The sequence below is a fragment of the Pelophylax lessonae genome, assembly GCF_965119305.1.
Source record: "Pelophylax lessonae genome assembly, chromosome: 8".
Classification (NCBI taxonomy): Eukaryota; Metazoa; Chordata; class Amphibia; order Anura; family Ranidae; genus Pelophylax; species Pelophylax lessonae.
In genome coordinates, this window is record NC_138775.1 from 82,535,676 (window position 1) to 82,557,986 (window position 22,311).

Genomic DNA, 22,311 nt, shown 5'->3' on the forward strand with positions numbered 1-22,311 from the left:
ACTCTGGTATCTGACTTTTTGTGCATTCAGACTAATGGACTTGAACTTTTAGATATGCTGTGATTTTTCTGTTAATTGAAAGGCAATTTTAACATGTAAAACCAATTATTAGGCTGTTCCTTTTATTCAGGAAACACTGGAACTGTGCTAAAGAAAGAATGGTAAATTTAGTTTACCTAACCTGAACTGCCCTTATTTCCACTACATGAAGAATAGAGAGGGCATCACACATAGTCATTCAGAATATACTCCCTAAAGTCTGTGTTTATAGTAGGAAAGCTGTAAGAAAGCTTATAGTACTGACATTTTGTCTGGAGGGGGTGTGTTTGGGAGTAGCTCTCCTGCATCACAAGCATGGGTTCTCAGATCACCCGGCTACCAGCCATAGGCACTTGGGTGGCAGAAGTAGAATGAGGATGTAACAGACATGGCACAGTGCACAGTCAGAATACCACAGCAGTGACATCTTGCAATAGATACCCCCGAGAGATAAAGTAAACAGCCATCTGATCACAGTTACATTTTATGTCCCTTGTAATTATGAACGCTGAATTCCAGGCAGACATAAAAGTCTTGAATTCTTGAATACATTCTTAAATCTTTTTTTAACTGCAAGCAGTGTAGGTACCTGAATCTGACCTGGTATTAGCCTCTTGCATCTCTGTACAGAAGAACTCAGACTGGGAAAGGAAGAAGCAGTACAAGTAGCCATACACTTGTGCTGCATTGCAAGCATCATGTCATTAGGAGGAGAAAGCAAAGTAACAGAGAAACAAGCTAATTATTCATTTGCATCTCCTTTCACTGTTTCATCACAGGGCAAGCACAGGGATGAAACTAATAGGTGTTACAGGAAAACAAAATCAGGTCACTGGATAAAATGACTTCACTGAGGTAAATCTCAATACAAAACTTCAAACAACAAACATTTCGTAAGACAAAACTGCTCCTTCATACTTTGCTTTGCCATTTTATTAAAGCCAATTACAGGTAAAATTAATAACTTTGATTATCTCATTAAAATTGCATCTGAAAGTTGGTGGGATATATTAGGCAGCAAGTAAAAACCATGTTGTCCATGAAGTTGATGCTCTAAAAGCAGAAAAACATGGGCATTGCAGTATGTTGCTTATAAGGTTGCAGCCTTCAGCCAAAAGTACCTACAATAGGCAGGTGAGCATCAGAACTGAACCACAGACAAATGGAAAAAGATGGCCTTGTCTGATAAATCATGTTTTCTTTTACATCATGTGGATGGCTGGGTGCATGTACGTTGCTTACCTTGGCAGAGGATGGCACCAGGATACAGTATGGGAAGAAGGCAAGCCAGAGGAGGCAGTCCCAACAACTCACAATTGGGAATTTTCTTTTAGTTTTAGTTTCAGTGATAATGGTAAAAAGGCCAAATAAAGAGGGTAAATCTCCTTACCAGTGGCACAGACAGCAAAAACAGAAACTGACAGGGGGTTCTAATCCTTCTCCACTGTATCCAAAACAAATGATTTGCTACTAGCAGCTTGGTGCCAGATACCACAGCATAACTTCAGAGGTCAGGGCTGTTTTGATTGCAAAAGGGGGACCTACTCAAAATTAGGTGGGCCATATTAACATTATGAAAAAGGCTATGTGCTGTGCACTGGTAAATTCAAGGTATCCATGAGAAATAAAATTAAAGGATGATGATTAAATGAAAAAAACTTGCTTCCATATAAATCATGAAGTAACATTTATTGTGTGGCCATAGATAAAACACACAGTCCAGACAAAAACACGTCATGGTAAGGTAAAAGCCTTATCTAACCTCAAACACTAGGACTGGGTTCACACTGATGTGAATTGGATGCGGGTTTCCTGTATCCAATTCGCATTACAGGAGAGTGTGAACAGCTCTTAATGGAGCCTGTTTACACAGCTCCAGGGTGGCTGGGGTCCGCACTGGAAAACAATCCTGGGCATCTTCTGGTCCGTTTCAGGTGCAAATTCAGCCAAAAATTCAGACCTGATTTGCACCTGAAACAGAGAACAGAGACACACAAGACCCCCTGCTGTGAGCCCCAGCCGCAGCTAATGTGAACCCATACTAACGGGAAGGCCCAGCACTTGTGATGGAAACAGACTCAAGGTTCATGCACCCAGCGGAAGGTGAAGGCTCACTAGGATCAGCTGTTGGTGTCCCGCAGGAAAGGCACACATCAGTGTGGTGTGTAGTAAGACTAGAGCCCACCAAGAAGATGGCCGCTCACAGGATGGAGACAATAATACGGCAGGGCAAGAAGGATGACTTGGCCACCCTGGTGGCCTGTGTCAGAGGAAGAGGAGGGACCAGGAAGGCTCTCTCTCTCCATTCAGATAATGCGTTTCAAAGCTCCCGTCTTCTTTGTCAAATCTAGTTTGCTGAGGGAGCAAGGAGGATAAATAGTGGTTAGAGGTCACATGTAGGGGGCGTGGGAACTGGCTCATTTGTTTTCTTAACCCTTTAGTCTTCACTTTAAGTGCTGTTCACAAAGAGTGATGTAGCACCCTTCTAGGTAGGTGCTAGAAGAGAGAGTATAGTTTTGGGGTTTTTCTGCTTAACAGAGAGATTGCCAGGTAAATTTATATTGCTCTCTGCCTACCAGAGAGCAGGATCCTTTGGTAGGGTCTGTTTATGGTGCTCAGGTGAAGCTCAGCTTGTCTAAAATGTTTCACACTGGTCCAATAGGGAGGCATATTGGACAGTGGGAGGAAACCTGACAAGTGAGGGCACAGGTATTGTTACAGCCCTGGTGATGGGCAAGTGCCTTGGTGCTTGCTGGGTGACTGTATAAATGCCAAGGGCACTTAAGCTTGAGGCCTTTGGCTGGAGAGTGGTGTCCCAGAGGGAGGAGGCAGCTGCCCCTCCTCTGTAGAAGCTGCCATGTGGCCTCGGGTGGTTGAGCTGAGTGCCTGGAAGTCACATAGGAGCTGAACCCAGAGGTCCTGCAGAGCTGAAGGGAGACACTGGAAAAGATCTGATTCTGCCTACAGTGAGTACAGATCTGTCATGTGGCCTGTCATGTGAGTGCCATTCCTTAAAGTGGAAGAGTCAGTGGAGGTTCCCAGTCAAGGGGATGCTAGAGAATGTCCTGAAGATAAATTAGTTTGCATCAAGTCTGCTGCTAGAGAGAGTAAAAGGACTTAAATCTTCCATACAAGTAATAGAATGGCTAAAGCAGTGTGTCTGCTTCCACAAATAACCTGGTGAGGCCAAGTAAGAGTTGTCCTTATCTTCTGTGAATAGTTCAGTTGGAGTATCCCACTATTCCCTCCCATCCAAGTTCCACAATAAATACAAAACCAAATACCCTTGGCTGTTTCTTGAGTAACGAGCAAACTGGAGTAAGGATGGATGTGTGAAAAATCCCCTAGTGACTGTCTGCAAGGTAATCAGAGGGAGGACCCAAGAAGTCATCACACAGTAAGGACAGCGCTACATTAACAAACACATATCTAAAGATGGTTTGGAAACAATTTAATGTATACCGGTATATACTATTATCAAGTATAATAAAGTATAATAGTATAATAAATACATAGTTGAATAAATAAACACCATATAAAAATATATTTCATGTATGTAGAACACATAAAAAAATAATAAAAACTACATGTATATACCCATATGCATATACACCTCTGTGACATACATGCATGTATATATATAAATATATATATATATATATATACACAGTATATAAATATACACACACACACACACACACACACACACACTTTCACCTACCCACACATATATACACACACATATGTGTGTATACACAGCTTTACGCATGCAAACACAAACACACAACCCACTGCATGTGCTTCTATGTGTCAGTGCACGCACCCTTACACCACAACACCAATACACACCTGGGGAAAGATGTAAATTAGCAAGAAAGGCCAGGGACTGCATACTATCCCCACATCACACTACAGTATATAATATCCTCATTTAATCGATTAAGACTCAAAGTGTGTAATTTATGAATCCAAAATGTTTCCCCCTTGCCCCTTGAAATTTCTCATTCTCAGCGAGATGGGTAGTGCCGTTTCACGAGGGGGGGGGGGGGGGGTCAGATACTCACGAGAAACCACTTCAAGCCAACCAGTGGCAATTCCTATTTAAATTACCATAGCCACCAATTTTGTAGGTTGTGGAAAAAAGGTGGAGGACTTTACAACACAGAGTCAAGTTCTTATAAATAAATTTATAGAAAAGTAATACCCGGTTAATTTTATTATGGAGGCCCCTAGGAAATTCCTATAGGATGACAAACATACTAAGAAGAAAGTACTTACCTCGGACAAAGAGGGTTTCAAGGGGGGGGTCAACTTTATCACTAACTTTAATTTTAGATACCAGAACATTCAAAAAATCGCCCTTGTCTACCTGAAACTCCTAACACTGTGTTCATGACAGCCAGAACAGATAAAAACATGATAGCTCCCAGCAAAGTCATGAATATAAATAGACCTAGACCTGATCTACGTGAATATTTTGACAATAGACTGGGGATTTACCAGTGCAAGAAACGTGGGTGTCTCACCTGCCAATTTATTGTACATGGCTAGTCCACTTTTCTACACAATAATGTAAATTACAACATCTGTCATTTTATAACCTGTTCGAGTGAATTTTTAATATACAGTTAGGGGCTTTACAGTAAGCAACATATAGTCTTTGCACTTCTGTTTTGGATTTCCATTGCTGCAGTGGATTGCATGCAGCACAGGACTGGGTCCAATAGGATGCATGTTACTACTACATATAACTGCTAGTCTATTCTATGGTTGAGCGCCTTGGGTTTGTTGTTGCATTTTCATCAGAATGTTATGGCTGATCTGTAAATGTATTTAATCTGTGTATTTGTCGGGAGTTCAGTTGTAAAAGCACAGTCTTTTTCATTGTACCAGTAGTGTACATGTAAGCAAGTCAGTGTTGAGGCCATAGGCCTTTCTCTTTTAATGTGACAATGATCAACCAACTGCCTTTCAAAGCAGCAGTGTCATTATCTCTCTTCTATGCACACTCCTACTTATCACACATACAGCATACACATATATGTAGTGAGCCGCTGCAACATATTTAGTCTCTACTAGCAAAAATGAGAATGTTTTATGCACATATTCAGCATATAGCAGGGCAAATGTGAAAGAAACTTCTGGAAAACTAAAGCCTTCCCAAGCCTCATGCAGTGATTGCAAACATGTTGTTACCGTTGTCCTTAGTTTTATATTTCTTACTTACTTCACTGCAAATCATTTTTTTTCAGTCAGTGTTTCCAATACCTGTCCCTTTTCCAATGTTCTTCTTCACACTGAAGCATATATATCAGCTTCCATGAAATGTAATCATTGTGCCTGACCTTCATATAGACACTTGATTTGCAAGGAGAGCTCATCCCTCCCCAGTGCTTTCACACATGCTGTTCAAATTCCAAGTGACCGAGCTCTGACCATCTGATTCTGTTTAAGTCAAACTGCAACAGCTTAGAGAGGCTTAAACCTTTAATTAACTGTATGGAGCTCAAAATATTACGCATTCCTGATATGGCTTTCTCTTGCTAGCCTTGTGTATTAATGTAAAGTTGGATTCTAGGCAAATTACAAAATACATGGTTGAAATGTATGTATGTGTGTATATATGTATATATATGTGTGTGTATGTATATATATATATAATTATTATTATTATACAGGATTTATATAGCGCCAACAGTTTGCGCAGCACTTTACAGTCGGGGGGGGGGGAAGACAATACAGATACAGTACAATTCAATACAGGAGGAATCAGAGGGCCCTGCTCGTTAGAGCTTACAATCTAGAAGGGAGGGTCAAGTGAAACAAAAGGCAGTAACTGAGGGGGATGGGCAGATGGATAAAATGGAGGTAGAGATGTTAGGTGTGGGTAGGATAGGCTTCACTGAAGAGGAGGGTTTTCAGAGATTGCCTAAAAGCTAATAGAGTAGGAGATAATCGGACAGATAAGGGTAAGGAGTTCCATAGGATTGGAGAGGCTCTGGTAAAGTCCTGGAGGCGAGCATGGGAGGAGGTGACAAGGGAGCTAGAGAGCAGGAGGTTTTGAGAGGAACAAAGAGAGCGATTAGGTTGTTATTTTGAGACTAGGCTAGTGATGTAGTTGGGGGCTAAGCTGTCGATGGCTTTGTAAGATGTTGTTAGTATTTTGAATTTGATTCGTTGGGTGAGCGGAAGCCAGTGGAGGGCTTGACAGAGAGGAGCGGCGGACACTGAGCGATTGGTGCGCACCTGATGACGTCAGCTCTGACGAAACGCGTCGTGCGCGATTACGTCACTTCCGCCCTACTGCAACGCAGATCCGGTCGCTGACCCGCACAGCGTCCCGGAAGCGGCCGCCAACGAGGGACTCGCGGCCCCTACTGCTTGGATGCCCATTGTTTTTTCTATTTATGTGAGTACCTGACCTACTTAATTTATAATAAAGTATTTTATATAAACGGTACATCACTATATTGGTACTTCTTTCTTCTATCATCATCGCATATACCCAAGAGGAGGTCCTACTACTCGGTAAAAAAGGGGGTATCCCCCCCCCCCCCATAGGAGCCATAAAGACCACGCTGCAATAAGGCCCATCACCCCTGTAGGGGTACATATCTCCGGTGAGTGCGGGAGCAATAAGAGGGGTGCACCTGTGTGTTTCTGCCCATCACTCACCCCACTTCATAAAGCACTGAAAGCACCTTATTTTCACTCGAATAATCATCGGTGATCAACTATTTTTATTGTTTTTTATTCACGGACTCACTCAGCAAGCTAATAGATTGTTGGACTGTTTTTTCAGTTTATTCACTGCACGAGCACTTTTTTAGATTTACTTGTATTTATTATTGTGAATGCACTATGTTCATATATTTGTAGCTTATGTTACATGAAGCACGATTTTATATTCATATTTATATCTGACCTTTCTAAAACTAATAGACACTATATATATGCACATTGCACTATATCACTTTAGAGACATCCCCACTAATTTATTTATTTAATTTGATACTTTTATGATATTTTACCATTTTGCACCTTTGCACACAATTTAACCACATTTACTGTAATTATATGTTATCAGGCAGCGCCACTTTACCTCACCCTACCTATATATTTCGATATAGCCTTTTTGGCCATATTTTGAGGTAGGCTGCAGCCCTTTGCCAATTGTCCACAAGCGCGGATTCTCTTGTCCCCACAATATATTTATATTTATTTATTTTGATCTCATGTTTAGCTTTTTGCCTAGAATCCAACTTCACATTAATATACAGTATATACAAACCCAATTTCCAAAAAATGGGATGATATGTAAAACCTACATAAAAACAGAATGCAATGATTGAAAATATCATAAACCCATATTTTATTCACAATAGAAAATATATATCATATCAAATGTTTAAACTGGAAAAATATACCATTTTAGGGAAAACAAATAAGATAATTTTAGAATTCATGGCAGCAACACATCTCAAAAAAGTAAGGACAAGGCAACAAAAAGCTGGCAAAAATAAGTGGTACTAACAAGGAAGAGCTGAAAGAACATTTTGGAACTAATAAGGTTAATTAGCAAACCATCTGAAATGTTCCTATTACTTATATTTATGTGTGATACTGTCTGTATTCCCTTTGTCTTTTTTCTCTGACAATAAAAATAAAATTCTTAAACCGTAAAATAAGGTTAACTGCCAACAGGTCATTAACTTAAAAAGGGCATCTTAAAGAGTCAGAGTGTGTCAGAGGTTCACCAATCTTTGAAAAGTTGCATCTAAAATTGTTGAACCATTTTTGGATAATGTTCCACAATGAAAAATTGCAAAGAATTCAAATATATCATCGTCTACAATATAAATCATCATCAAAGGATTCCAAGAATCTGGAAAAAATCTCTGTGCGCAAGGGACAAAGCTATAACACAATATTGGATGCCTGTGAGCTTCAGGCCCCCAGGCAGCACTGCATTAAAAACAGGCATGATTCTGTGATGGACATCACTGCATAGGCTCAGGAATACTTAAAAAATAAAAATCACAGTTTGTGAAGTTCGCAGTGCCATCCGAAAATGCAAGATAAAGCATGATCATGCAAAGGAGAAGCCATTACTGAATATGATCCAGAAACACCACTGTCTTTTCTGGGCCTAAACTCATTTAAAATGGTCTGTTGCAAAGTGGAAATTATTGTCAGATGAATCAAAATTTGACATTCCTTTTGGCAACCATGGGCAAAGGTGGAAGGAGCCGCTATTCAGGACTTTCTCCGTGTATGTATCAGCTGGGATCGCTGATGATATGCTTGTGTATCACATTGTTTTGTGAGTATTTTTGTCTTTTTGTCCCTGTGTATAGTTTTAATAAATCATTCTAAACAGAGAACACTATGGTTTCTCCTTATTATTTTTTGGTCATACATGAATGATTGAGATCTTTGGAAGAGTTCAGTCTGGTCCAGGACATATAACCAGGCGAATGGGACTCTGTAGTGGGGTCATTGCTTGGAGGTGAGCAGACATTCCAGCTAGAGGTGGTGGTCACTGAAGTCACTGGATTATATTACTTTTTTGGAAAACTATTTAGAATTGCACAATGGTGGAATTGTTTATATATAAATTGGAACTTATTTTATTAATTGTGCTTCACTGTATTTGTTTTGTTGTTGATTTAAAGTCACAGGTGGACACACTTTGATAGGCAGCAATCACAATTTTCAATTTTGTTTCACTAATGAGTGGTGTATATTGTTTGTGCATAATTTTTTTATTGTGTTGACCACATACTGATTTTGATGTAATATGTTTGCACATAGATTTCTCACACTAGGTTTAATTAATATTGCGCTGATTATATTTTGTGTTTATATAGTGGGGAGAACATCCTGATTTGGGCTTGCTTTGTTTACCAAAACATCCTGCAAGATACTATCAGGGTGGCTGTCAGCCAGCTAAAGCTTATCAGAAGCTGGGTGATGCAGCAGGACAATGACCTTAATGCGGAGTTCCGGCCTTGTGGGTGAAATTTAGATAAAAATACCCCCGGGACAGTCAGGGCTAGTACATTCCACAATGGATAGCCTCTGAACTGTCCCTGGTCGCACTTACCTTTTAGAATACTTACCTTGAAAATTTCTTCTCCAGCGCTGCCATCTCAGGTGTGGGCAGCTGAAGCCAGCGCGTTCCCTTCTGCGTCCTCTTCGGTGACATCGGAGTCCCAGAATGCCCAGAAGCTGTGCAGGGATGCCGCGCCTGCACCGGAAGTGATGTGCGGGGCCGGTGCAGGCGCATTGACTCCTGGGAGCACCCAGGAGTCATCGCAAGCCGGAAGTGACAGTGCGGGCCTTTTTCAGGTGACACTCAGCAAACTGATGCCCCAAAATCAATTTTTTTCTATTTTGAGGCCGGAACTCCGCTTTAAGTATCAAAGTAAATCCACCACTGACTAGCTTCAGAAAAAAAGCACCTTTTGGAGTGGCCTTGTCAGAACCCAGACCTTAACTCCTATAGAGATGCTGTGGCATAACCTCAGGAGAGCTGTTCACAGCAGACATTCCACCAATGTGTCTCAGCTGAAATAGTTTTGTAAAGAGGAATGGTTAAAAATTCTTCCTGAATGTTGTGCAGGTCTGATCCAGAGCTACTGAAAGCACTTGCTTGAAGTCATTACTGCTAAAGGAGGTTTGACCAGCTATTACCGCCAGGGGTTCACTTACTTTTTCCTCCAGCACTGTGGATGATTATTGGCTTTATTCAATAAGGACAAGAGAAATCTGAATTGTTTGTGTTTGTCTATTGTTGTGATTAGAGGATAGGATCACATTTTATGGAAAATGACTGCAGTGGAAAATGACTGCAGAAAAGACTAAATACACACACAAGGAGGTTGATTTACTAAAGGCAAATATACTGTGCACTGCAAGAGCATTTGCTCTAGATCTAAGGGGAAGTTCTGCTGATTTCTATCATCCAATCTTGTACAAGCAAAAATGCTGTTTTTTTTTTTTTCCTTGCATGTAATGGAGTATTCTTTGCAAAATGAAGCTTTACCTCACTTTCTAAGCTCTGAAGCAAGTGCACCTGCAGTGCATAGTATATTTTCCTTTAGTAAATCAACCCCATATTTTATATACATTTACACTTATCCCTGTCACCTGTCTGCTTAAAAATGTGAGAATCTTGATTGTCTGACCAAAAGGCATACTGAAGAAAAGGCACAAAACACTTCAAATCTAAACCAGATAATAGGGTTGTCACCTACCTGGCTTTGCAGCGTACCAGGGGTGTGTGAATCATAAGACTGAACAGAACTATAAATCATTTGGTAAGTAACACATTTATGCATACAGTTTATGTGTTTCAGATGTGCATTTCTACTTAAAATACAGCAAGCAGAAGCTAATTAGTGAGTTCTGGTAAGAGGTTGCATTGATCTGAAGTTGCTCCAGCCACCTACAAATTCCCCACCTAACCTCCCTGTTTTTTATTATCACAGCTTTACTGACAGGGTTATTTTGCCAGTGGTCAAATAGTCCCTTCATGATGCCTTTCCTATCTGATGCCTATCCAGAACTTGATAGTTAGAACAGGTATGGTGTTTTGCTGGGTGCTCCCAGTTTATGTGATTGACAGGTTTTAACTGTTGCAAAGCATGGCTTTCTGTTGCATTAGCTGAAAACATGCTTTGTTCTAATAAACTCTGACCTTTCCCTTTCCAGTGCAAAGTAGTGTGGCGGCATTATTTAAAGTGATTGTAAAGTCTTTTTTTTTTTTTTCTATTAAAATAACAAACATATTATACTTACCTCCTCTGTGCAGTGGTTTTGCAAAAGCAGGCCAGATCCTCCTCTTCTCGCGTCCCTTGCTGGAGCTCTTGGGCCCCCCTGTTGAGTGCCCCCACAGCAAGCAGCTTGCTATGGGGGCACCCAAACCAAGCTACAGCTCCGTGTATCCATTCAAACATGGAGCTACTGTTCGACCCCACCCCTCTCTCTCCTGATTGGATAACTGACTTTGATTGACAGCAGCAGCAGCCAATGGCACCGTTGCTGTGTCACAGCCAATCCGCCAATCCGGAGAGAGAGTTCAGGATGGCTGAGGCACTTGTGGACATTGCTGGATAGAGAGTGGGGTTCAAGTAAGCATTAGAGGGGCTCATGGGGGCTGCTGCACACAGAAGGCTTTTTATCTTGATGCATAGAATGCATTAAGATAAAAAAAAAAAAAAAAACCTTCTGACTGTACAACCCCTTTAAACAGGATTTTTATGGTGGTAGGTTTGTTAGGTTATTCTTTTGATTGTCTGCAGTCATATATTTTCCCAAACTTATTGGATTTTTAAAACGAAATAAACAAGAAATCTTGTTAGTGGAGCCCTCATCCTGCGTTTGCTTGGCACTATAAAGAGTGACTAGTAGGATAAAATAGTATTGACAGTGCTCTATTATATCTGAATGGCTAAGTGTAATACCAAGTATTACCTGTAGATGTCACTGCAGGCAAAAATCTTACATTCTCTGTAAGTCTGAAGAAGTGAGAAGGAGGGAGCACCCTTCCTTGGGCAGAGGTGTTTTCATTTAACAGAGAAATCCTTAGACTTCAAAAATGTAATGACATTTTTAACAAATACATAATACATACACAATATAAAAAAATAAAAAAATTAAAGGCTAAGGTTGCCTTTGACAAATATAAAAATGCACACATTTTCGCAGGTAAAAATAAATGTAAATTTATTGTTTTTTTTTCTACAGGACCCTGCAATGTATTGCACCTGTGATAAGCAGATTGCAGATGATATTAAACATATGCAGAATGGAAAAAATTGGATTTTTGTACTTGCCGTAAAATCCATTTCTCTGAGTTCATCTACACATAGTTTCATAAATCATACCACTGGGTTATATTGCCTCCTTAGGAGTAAAACAGAATAAAAAACCCCTGGCTACTCTCATGAGCCGTCCTCAGCTTGGTATATACCCCCCCCCCCCTCCGCTCTAGGTAATCAGTTTAATAGCGAGCAGTATTAGAAGTATCAAAACTCCATAGAGGGGTGGGTGCTGTGTCCATCGATGAACTTAGAGAAATGGATTTTACAGTAAGTACAAAAATCCCATTTTCTCTTTCATTCATCTACGGACACAGCAGTTATAAATCATAACTACTGACGTCCAAAAGCAGTGCCAAAAGGAAAATAAGGGGTAGGGAAAATAACCCAAGGCTAAACATAAGTGCCTGAAACCAGGACAAAGGAGCCTTAACAGGGTCACAGGAGCCCCGTCTGAAAAAAATAAAAGTTTAAAGAACAGCACCCCATTAGAGGGAAAAGCCCCTCTTAAACAGCAGCCTGCAAAACTTTGCGGCCAAAAGAAGTATCCGCAGATGCCAAAGTATCTACCTTATAGAATTTTGTGAAGGTATGCACCAACGACCAAGTGGACGCCTTGCAAACTTGCGATATGAATGCCTGATGACAGAAGGCCTGAGAAGAACTCAGCGCCCGAGTAGAATGTGCCATGACAGGGAAAGATGGAACCTGAATTTTAATGTAATAGGCCTAAGACACCATCTGTCTGATCCATCTGGAGATGGTAGCTAAAGAAGCGGCCAGCACTTTTCTTGGTCCATCCATAACCACAAAAAGCGAGTCTGATCTCCAAAAGGACTCAGTAGCTGTCAAATACACCCGAATCACACTAACCACATCCAATGTATGCAAAGCAAATTTCTTAGGATAAGCCAGCTTGGGACACCAGGAAGGCAACACGATGTCCTCATTCAAATGGAAGACAGAGACAACTTTGGGCAGGAATAATGGACAGGGACAAAGAACCACTTTATCCCTTTATCCCCAAATAGGGGCTGCGACAGGATAATGCCGCCAATTCCAATACCCTGCTGGCCGAGGTAATAGCCACCAAGAATGTCACCTTCTGGAATAACGTAGACAAGGGAATCTCCTGAATATTCTCAAATAAAGGTTTCTGGAGAACCGAAAACACTAAATTTAAATCCCATGGCGGCAAAAGAGACCGTACAGGTGGAGCCATATGTCGAACCCCTGAGTAAAGGTATGAACTAAAGAGTGCGTGGCTAGGGGTTGCTGAAAGAAGGTTGCCAAGGCAGACACCTGGCCCTTGATGGTACTCAAGGCCAACCTCTGAACAACACCCTGTTGAAGAAAGGTTAAGATCCAAGCCACAGAAAAGGATCGAGGATGAGCGCCAATCGACTCACACCAAGAAATGTACGCTTTACACGTAAGATGGTACCTCTTGCTGGAAGATGACTTTCTCACCTTCACCATAGTAGGGATCACTGATACAGACAAACCTCTATATCTCAGTACCTGGCTTTCAATAGCTAAGCCAATAAGGCTGAGGCAAAGACTGGCCACAATGCCGAACCAGCCATAGTAAACATGCTGCGTGCCACAGCCTCCACTTACCTGTCAGCTGGGTCCTTAAAGGACGGGAATTCCTCTACTGGGATCATGGTTGCTTTATTCAACCTGAAAACAGGAGGGTCTACCACTGGTGAACTAGTCCACTTTTTTTTTTAAAAGTGACTCTTCAAAAGGGTAACGTACAGCAAAACGTTTGGGGACCACAAAAGGTAATTTTGGTTGTTTCCATTCCTTACAGAAAAACCTGTCAAAATAAGGCACATAAGGAAACACCTTTGGAGTACGAGGTGACTTATGCGTACCAAACGACAGAGCCACGTCCGTGGCTACATCAGCCGCATCCTCCATTTTTAAAGTCTTACATACTGCAGTGATAAGTGCTTCTACCAGCGCTTTTTCATTCGCTGTTGTGACCATGGAGGAATAATCCTCACTATCGGACAGATCCGGGGGTATGATATTAAGTCCCCCTGGACAGGAGGCATCCACGGCGGCAGTAGGCCCAGAACCAGATGAGACAGACTGAGCAGTGGAAGGCGAGGGACGCTTCCTCCTGGGCTTTGCCCACACGGCTACTTCCGCCCAGGACACTAAGGACTGCAGGACCGCTGTCAGTGCAACCATGGGAAGCTGGGGTCCCATGGGACCTGCCACCTTCATGAGGGGGTCAGTGGAAGAGATGTGACCCTGATGCTCCATAAGAAAAGGAAGACCTTGCAGTACAAAAACAATCTTTTGGCACCCCTAAAGGATCCCCTCAAGGATCAGGGTACCTATCAGCAGAGAGAGAGATAACAGGGACCACCCAAGGACTCACCCTACCACCCGGAGGAGCGCCAACAATTAGAAATCAGCATCATCATGGGTGGCATCCCTGTTCATGTTTTCAGGGCACAGGAAGAGGAAACTGAGGAGGAAGAGGAGGAGCTTTGGCATCCCCACGAGGCTTCGGTCGTCTCCAGCGTCTTCAGACTGAGGGAAAATGGCCCCCATGACGTCATCAGCCTACACAAACATGGCCACCGACCGGAGACCAGCCAGACTAAGGGGAAAGTGGCCACCATCAGCTACAAACACTGAAGCATGCTGCCAGGATCTTCCCTGTGCTTTGCTGCACCCTCTGCAAAGGGTCCCTCCCAAAGGTAGGACACACATTAGGGGAGACTCTGCTGCGCACTCTGCACTGGGATCCCCCTGCACTATACCTACACTGCAAACTGTAGGGCATGTACCTCGGGTTCTCCTACAATGGGAACACTCTAGACTACCAGAGCACGACACACACTATGCCCGGACCGTTACAGAGTGGGGATAGCGGGGAAGACCCCCAGGGGTCTCTGCTGCATTCTCTGCCCTGGGACCCCCACCAGACTCCCAAGTCCAGATGGGGGAAAGGGAGTTGGAGAAGCCCAGCTCACTGAGGGATTTAAGGATTGTTGATTCATTTTTGTTTATTATTTTCCAATAAATTCCATATTTTCGGAATGATTCGAATTCTGATCAGTCGAAAAATTATTGATCAATTTGAATCCTGTATGAAGATCAGCTGGTTAAGCAGTGGGCCTGGGAAGTCAGCCGCCGCGTCCTTAAAAACCAATGACTCATCAGGTATCAGGAGGCTTTTCCCCACTGACAGCTAAAATGTAAACAAAAGAATGCCGGCAATGAAGAGGTCATAAAAAAAACAGCCTGAACCCCCCCCCCCCCCATCCACACCAGGCCATTTGGGTTGGGTATGGATTTTAAGTGGAGCCCCTTGTAAAAAAAAAAAAAAAAAATGACTTGGGTCTCCCCTACAATCTATACCAGACCCTTATCCCGGCATGCAGGTCAGGAAGAGGGGGGGGGGACAAGTGATCTCACCCCCCTCTCCTAAACCATACCAAGCTACATGCCTTCACCATGGGGGGTGCTTTTGGGCAGAGAGGGTTCTGCCCCCCTCACCCCAAGTCACCTTGTCCCCATGTTGATAGGAACAAGGGTCTCTTCCCCACAACCCTGGCTGGTGGTAGTGGGGGTCTATGGGCAGGGGATGGGCTTATCAGAATCTGGGGGCCTCCAGATCCCAGCGCTACAAACCCTATGTGAATGCGTATGGTCTACCCATTCACCAAAAAAAAGAGTAACTACACAACAGGAGGAGTTTTTGACAATTCCTTCATTATAAAATTTAAAAAAATGGCCCCTGAAGTAGATCCAAAGTCAATCACGAACACTCACACTCTCTACAGCTGTCAAACTGAAACCCTGTACAGAGGTAAGCCCATCTGCAGCGGTGACAGATATGTAATGCTTTATTTACAGCTCCCCGTGAATGAATGACGCACAGCGGATGTGGGGAAGAAGAACCCTCACCTGCTGTCATGTTACATTTTCTAAATACAGGCATAACATGTAGCATTCTTAAAAGGTGAATTTAGCCCTTAAACGAATAAGATTTTAGATATTAGAATGCATTGCGATTAAAAAAACTTTGATTTTGGGTACCCACCTATATGCTTCAATGAGTCGCTCTACTTTCTGGGCCTCTCCTTGAACCCGGATATGAGCCTGGAACTTCCTGAGCGCCTCATCTAATTCCATTGCAGAGAAATCCATTTCATCAACCACGCAGCTGAAAAACACAATTACATTTGCATCAAAATCTCCATTGGGAAAAGGAGCACCATTAGCAAATGAGGTACTTGTAACAAGTAAGTTAAAATATTCTAAGTATGTAATTTGTTGTAATTAATTGGTAGTAAACAGTAATTCTGAAAAAGAAATATTATGCAAATTCCTCAACATCCTGAATAAATGACAAATGGACTGCAGAGGCCTCTGAACAATTCTAACTTTTGAAAACCTATAGTATGTTCAAGCCCAATTCCCACTAGATTCTATTTTTTTTATCCTGGATAGATTCAAGAAGAGTAGCAATTTCTCTTACATGTTTATTTTGCTTATAAACCTACTGGGAAGATTTTTACACAAGATGCCAATCCAAATGGGGGGGGGGGGGGTGCTTGTACCCTGGACAGGAAATAATAATAACCCCGTTCTGAAAAGTTCTAAAGCAGGCCGTATACAATTTTCTTTCCTGCAATCGCCCGGTTCCCCTATCAACACAATCAGTGTTGATGGGAGAATCACTCCAGCAGAGCTATTGTGTTCACCTGGCGGGGGAAGGGGGGGCATGCACTTATATTCTTCAGGAGGGATTCAAGACAAAGGGCACATTTTCAGGATAGTAGTTAGCCTCAATTGAAGCTGAAGTTTAGGTATGGTTATCTTTGCATAGTTATATTGGATTAGCTTGAACCAATATAATTATGCATGTGCCATACCTGGCCAATCCCCATGGAAGCTGAAAATGGCTGAAGTAGACACCACTATTATAGTGAGCACCATTGTCTTCTGGGTCCAATGCCGAGCAGTTGCCCTGCTGCATAGTGATCACAGGAAGATGCTCACTGGGCAAAGGTTCTATTCAGAGAACACGTGATCACTTAAAAACAAATAGAAAAAAATAGGTATTTACTGTATATATTTTTTTCTATCTATACACAAATGTTTTGCCTTCTATTGCTATTTTAAACTGAATGAGTTGTTTTACAAGGTAAGGGTTCATATACACTTGAAGTTTAGGTATGGATTTTTTTTGCATAGTTGCATCGATCCAGCTTGTATGCATGCGCTATGCATGGCAGATCCATGTGGAAGCTGGGAATCATTGTAGTAGGCAGTGCTACTAAAGTGATTTAGATCTTGCTTTGGAGTCCTGTGCCAAGTAAATGTCCTGCTGATTAGTGAAAACCGGTGGTCGTTTGCTTTGCATTTCCTTAATAAATGGAAAGTGTTTTCTAAATTGATGAGGTCGAAATTATGACCTCATCACTTCGCCTCTCCACCTTGTCCAATCAGAGAATGCTTTGCTTGTACAAAATAGAACCTAAAGCATACAAATGAGAGGTTTTCAATATCTGCAAAATGATTGAAAACAAACTACAGAGCAATTCTTTCCACAAAGCCAATAACCTATTTATACCTGCAACAGCCCAATGGTCGGGACTCTTGCCTTACAGCTGTAGGGTTCAGGTATAAATTATCAACAGGCTAATATCTGCATAGAATAAGCATTTTGACTTTGAATTAGTTTTTTCTTTGTGTTCTGGTTTCCTTTAACAACAATAATACCAGTAGGTTAATTGGCTCTAACCAGTGTGACTCCACAGTGTGTGTTATGACCTCGGTAGGGACATTCGATTGTATGCTACTTCAGGGCAGGGACAGACCTTAATGTTCTTTGTAAAGCACTGAGCAGTATGCTGTTGCTATATATAAACAGAGGGAAGAAAATGATGCCAGCAAGGATGGAGGAAATAGATTTTAAATGTAATATATCTTCTGAATAGCTATATTTGTCACAACACTCCACATTGTGTCAGGAACCTGACAAAGAGGCTATTAACATGTCTCACAAATTGGGAAAAATAGCAGGTATTCAGCGAAAAGATGTATGGTAGAATTATGGGGCACAGCGGGGTGTAATGACGCAGTTGGGAAAGAGCTTAAAGAGGGATTGGATTATTGTTGATGATGTAAATGAGTTATGTTTCCAAATACGACAAGGTAAATAGTGTGTTCTGTGGTCATCCCAGAATGAGCCTGCTGCAGGCTAACAATCTACCAAAAAAATATTTAATACCACAAATCCCTATTAAATGGCAGAACTGGTGAACTCTGCAAATTAAATACAATATAAGAAATCTAGTGAAGACAGCTCAAAGAGCTATAGAACCAAGCACTGTAACATTTAATATTATCTATAAATTTAAAGGATTTGTGCTGGTATGCCAACTAACTGCCAGCCCACTGAAAACTGAGGGATGCTGACTACTGGGATCCCTACTGCCTTCTATGAGGGACTTCACAGCGATATCTCCCTTGGAAGATCTTCTGGCTCTCACTCCTCCAGACTTACCTGGATCGAATGAACATTTGAAATGGCCTAATCTATGCCTAAAAGTAACTAAAGTGATACCATAGCAACCTTGGTCCCGGGATAAACTTTGGGATTTTCCTAGGACATCTAATTACTGTTACCAATTCACTACTAAAATATTTAGAAACATATTTTTAGTTATACAGTTAAAGTGGAATTGAACTCAAAATATAAAAATTTGATGAAAAATTGAAAAAAAAAAATAAATAAAAACAGACCAGCAGGATTTTAATGAACGAAGATACCCTATTTGTTTACATCTATGGCAACTCTCTATGCCATGAGAATGTGACTCCCGTGAGCATGTGCGGGAGTAACGTCATTGCAGTCCAGCAAATCAAGCAGCCAAAGAGTCTGAACCTAGAAGGTAGGCAAAGATGGAAGCGCCCGTGACCAGCAGGAGCGCTGACAGTTCAATGCTGGAAGGAATTGTTTGTCAGGCAAGTCTGCCATACTGTGCTAATATGCTGTGTATACTACTACATTATGGCTAACACTTCCTAAGGGCCCATTTAAAGAAAAATGCAGAGTTTAATTCTGCTTTAAATGAGTACACTAAAATACTGTGGATATTTTATGTTATTTAAGTCAATAAATGTTCTACATTTAGAAGAATTGAACTGTATACGAAAATACTGTCAAATGTGCAATAAAATTCCATCAAATTGCAATTCCAAGCAGCAAATAAATGTGTATAGCCATGCTGGACCTTTATTTGGTTGGGTATTGAATGGTGGAGCACAGGGATGATTTGTCCTAGAGAGTTCCGTAGCTGGTGGGGGTATGGTGTAGGTAAGTCTGATTTACATTAGGTCTCTGGCTGCTTCCTCTCTAGAAGTGATTGAGAGATGCTCTGGAGGGCGATCAAAAACAAGTTTTAAAGACACTCCCCGTATAGAGGTAAGTCACACCTGAGGTTGATGTTTAAAAAGTTTATTAAAGGACTTAGATTTAGTCTGTCAAGCCAAGTCACAATGATCTGACAGCACTAAAAATGCTCTCACCCAAAGCCTATTCCCGGTTCCAGACCTGTACCTACCTTACAGATCTACAAACCCCTTATGAAGGAGGAGGCAGTTCCCCCAAGACGTGTTTGCTTTTTACCTATGAACTAAGTTCTTTAATAAACCTTTTAAAAACCAACCTCAGTTGTAACTTCTACACCAGGCACGCCTCTAATACCCGCTCTTGAAGCAGCCATATAAAGCAGTTGTAAACCGCTGGATTTTTTTTTTTTTTACCATGAAAGATAAAGCAATAATGTATGCATCGTATGCATCGCATACTAGCACATTATGTTAAACTTACATTAAAACTAAGGCGCTTCCATCTTCACCTTTCTTGCTTCTGGGTTCGTGGACTCAGGCTGTGTCACTAGCCGGAGCCACGATGACATCACTCCCATGCATGCGCGGGAGCCACTGTTTTTACGGAACAGGGCTCTGAAGGAACGGAACGGGTGGCCGTTGCTTAAGAACACATGCTTTAGTGATGTCAAGTAGCTGTATGTACAGTAAATATCTCCTAAATGGTGCATGTTTAGGAGATATTTACACTACTTATAGGTAAGTCTTCTTATTATAGGCTTACCTATAGGTAAATGTCAGTGATGGAAGTTAACTTTCACTTTATAGCATTTTGTGAGCTTTTTCTATCCAGAAAACACAGCAGGTGTGCTAAAGACAGAAAGTTCACCTAAAGTGGTTCTAAACCCTTACATATACCCAGGTGATACACAGAGATGAAACAAATCCTCCTACGTAAGTTATACCTGTTTATCTGCAGTCTTCTACATCCATTCAAAGTTTGTCTGAGCATTCAGAATAAAGGGGGTGGGGAGCTGATGCTATACTCTGGCTAAGTGATAAATTTGGTCGCTTCCCAATGGGTGAATGGTGCTATAGACAGTTACATAATTTCGTTCGTAGCCTGCCCCAGGCCATTAGACCTCCATCCGCTATGACTCAGTTCGAGAAGGCCCCTATCCCTCACTCTATTTCTGTCCTTTACGGGATGCTGCTGATGACTGAGTCCAGGGGTAAGCCGTTATACATACGGGGGTGGGAGAAACCTGCAGCGTACGTTCACGGAGACCCAGCTTGATCACTTATATAGTCTTACCCATAAGAGCTCTGTGGACACAGGAATGCAAGAAAATGGTATCAAGATATTGACCCGGTGGTATAGAGTCCCTGCCACTCTGGCTAGGATTTTTTCCAAGAACTTCAGATGCTTGCTGAAGGAATTGTGGGCTTCGGGGGTCCTTTCTCCATGTTTGGTGGGAATGTCTGAAGCTCCGCCTCTTTTGGCAGGATATCAGGATGCAGATTAAAGTTCTACTAGATATTGATATGTATGATTCCCCTCTGGGGTTCCTGCTTCATGTGCCACCTGTCCCCCTCAGCCAATATCGTAGGTCGGTACTTCTGCACCTCTTAAATGTGGCCAGACGCCTGATCCCACTATATTGGAAGACAGCTCAGGGACCTGGGCGGGCGGGCGGACTTGATCCGCCTAGTTAATAAAATCATGACGGCAGAAGAGTGGGTGGCAACATGCAGGGACAAAAATAAGAGATTTTTTGGTATTTGGGCCACTTGGATACATTATACCTCTAATGTGGCTATGGCCTCCCAGCCTACAACCTTTAAGACATTTTAATCTACATTATAGGGGTACTGCATTCAACTGAATTATATTGAATAGATTTGATAGAGTATTGAGCTGTGGCGGATGGAGATAAGCTTGCTGAAGATCCATGGAATCGCATTCGACTTTACTACTTTTGCTAAGTAGAATGCTATTTGTTTGTTTATGTTGTTGCCTTAAATGACAGCTACTATTGTCAATATTCTTAAATTTCTCCTCCAGACCCCCTACTCCCCTTCTTTCTCTACTCTCTTCTACTTTCTTCTCACCTCCTCCTACTCCCCTCCTTTCTCTACTCTCTCCCGTTTCCCCCTCCCCCCCTCTTTCCCTTCCCTGTTCCCATACCCTCTCCCTCTCTTTTCGCATATCTTCCTATTCATATGATTCCATATTAAGGCAGCTAATTTGGGATTGGCGGGTTACTCCACAGATGCTGCTCACAATGCTACTTGGGGCATAATAAAGACTTGGCATAAGATACATGTACCTGGATATACCGTAGAACCTCTATTTTCATTCACCAGTGATACTGATCAATCCTTTGCATTGTTTTTGGACACTTTGTATGTCTTACTGAATACTGCTTTGACTATTTCCTCAAAAAAATTTTCTGTATGTTTTTCGTTCAGATGAAACTTAAAATAAAGATTATATAAAAAAGAAACATATAGTTCCTAATTGAGGAAGATATCATATACCAAAAGTTGAGTACCATCATCTTGGAGCTTCTAGTGGACACCATGAAAGATAGTGACTTTGTCAGGTAGAGTAGGTGTCGCCCTCCAATGCAGTCAAAGTATTAGGTGCGACCAGTCGGCTTAAAGGTTCACTAAGTGGCAAGGAGATCGTAATAGAACTACTATGGCTGGTGTCTCCCATTAGAAACAATGAAGGCGAAAAAATAAATATTTAAGAAGGGGGGAGAGGAAATGAAGAGGCATATGGAGAGGCGGGGAGGGCAGTGGGCACCTGTTTGTTTGTTTTTTGATCAACCCTCTGATAGATCAAAAAAAAATAAAAAAATACGATCCATCTATGTCAAGCTTCAGACTCTGAAATTTAGTTCACCTGGAGGGAATAGTTTTTTGTACATTTCTGCTTTAATGCTGGGAATTGTTGAACAATACACCTCTACTGTACAGTATTGGACAATGCACACTGTATTGTACATTGTACTGTATCTTTGCAGTAAGCTCACTGCTGAGCAATTATGTGGTGCATTTATTGGTGTCACTA

General features: G+C 41.7%; 1 protein-coding gene across 11 annotated transcripts in view; it reads right to left on the reverse strand.

The window, feature by feature from the left end:
- The window catches only part of IQSEC1 (IQ motif and Sec7 domain ArfGEF 1), a 1,344,709-nt gene that overhangs the window by 78,030 nt on the left and 1,244,368 nt on the right, over window positions 1–22,311 (reverse strand). For all 11 annotated transcript variants that reach the window (XM_082266155.1, XM_082266158.1, XM_082266162.1 and 8 more), the window contains one exon: window positions 15,934–16,056. In XM_082266155.1, the coding sequence (XP_082122281.1) occupies window positions 15,934–16,056 (123 nt within the window). The remainder of the gene's footprint in view (window positions 1–15,933; window positions 16,057–22,311) is intronic.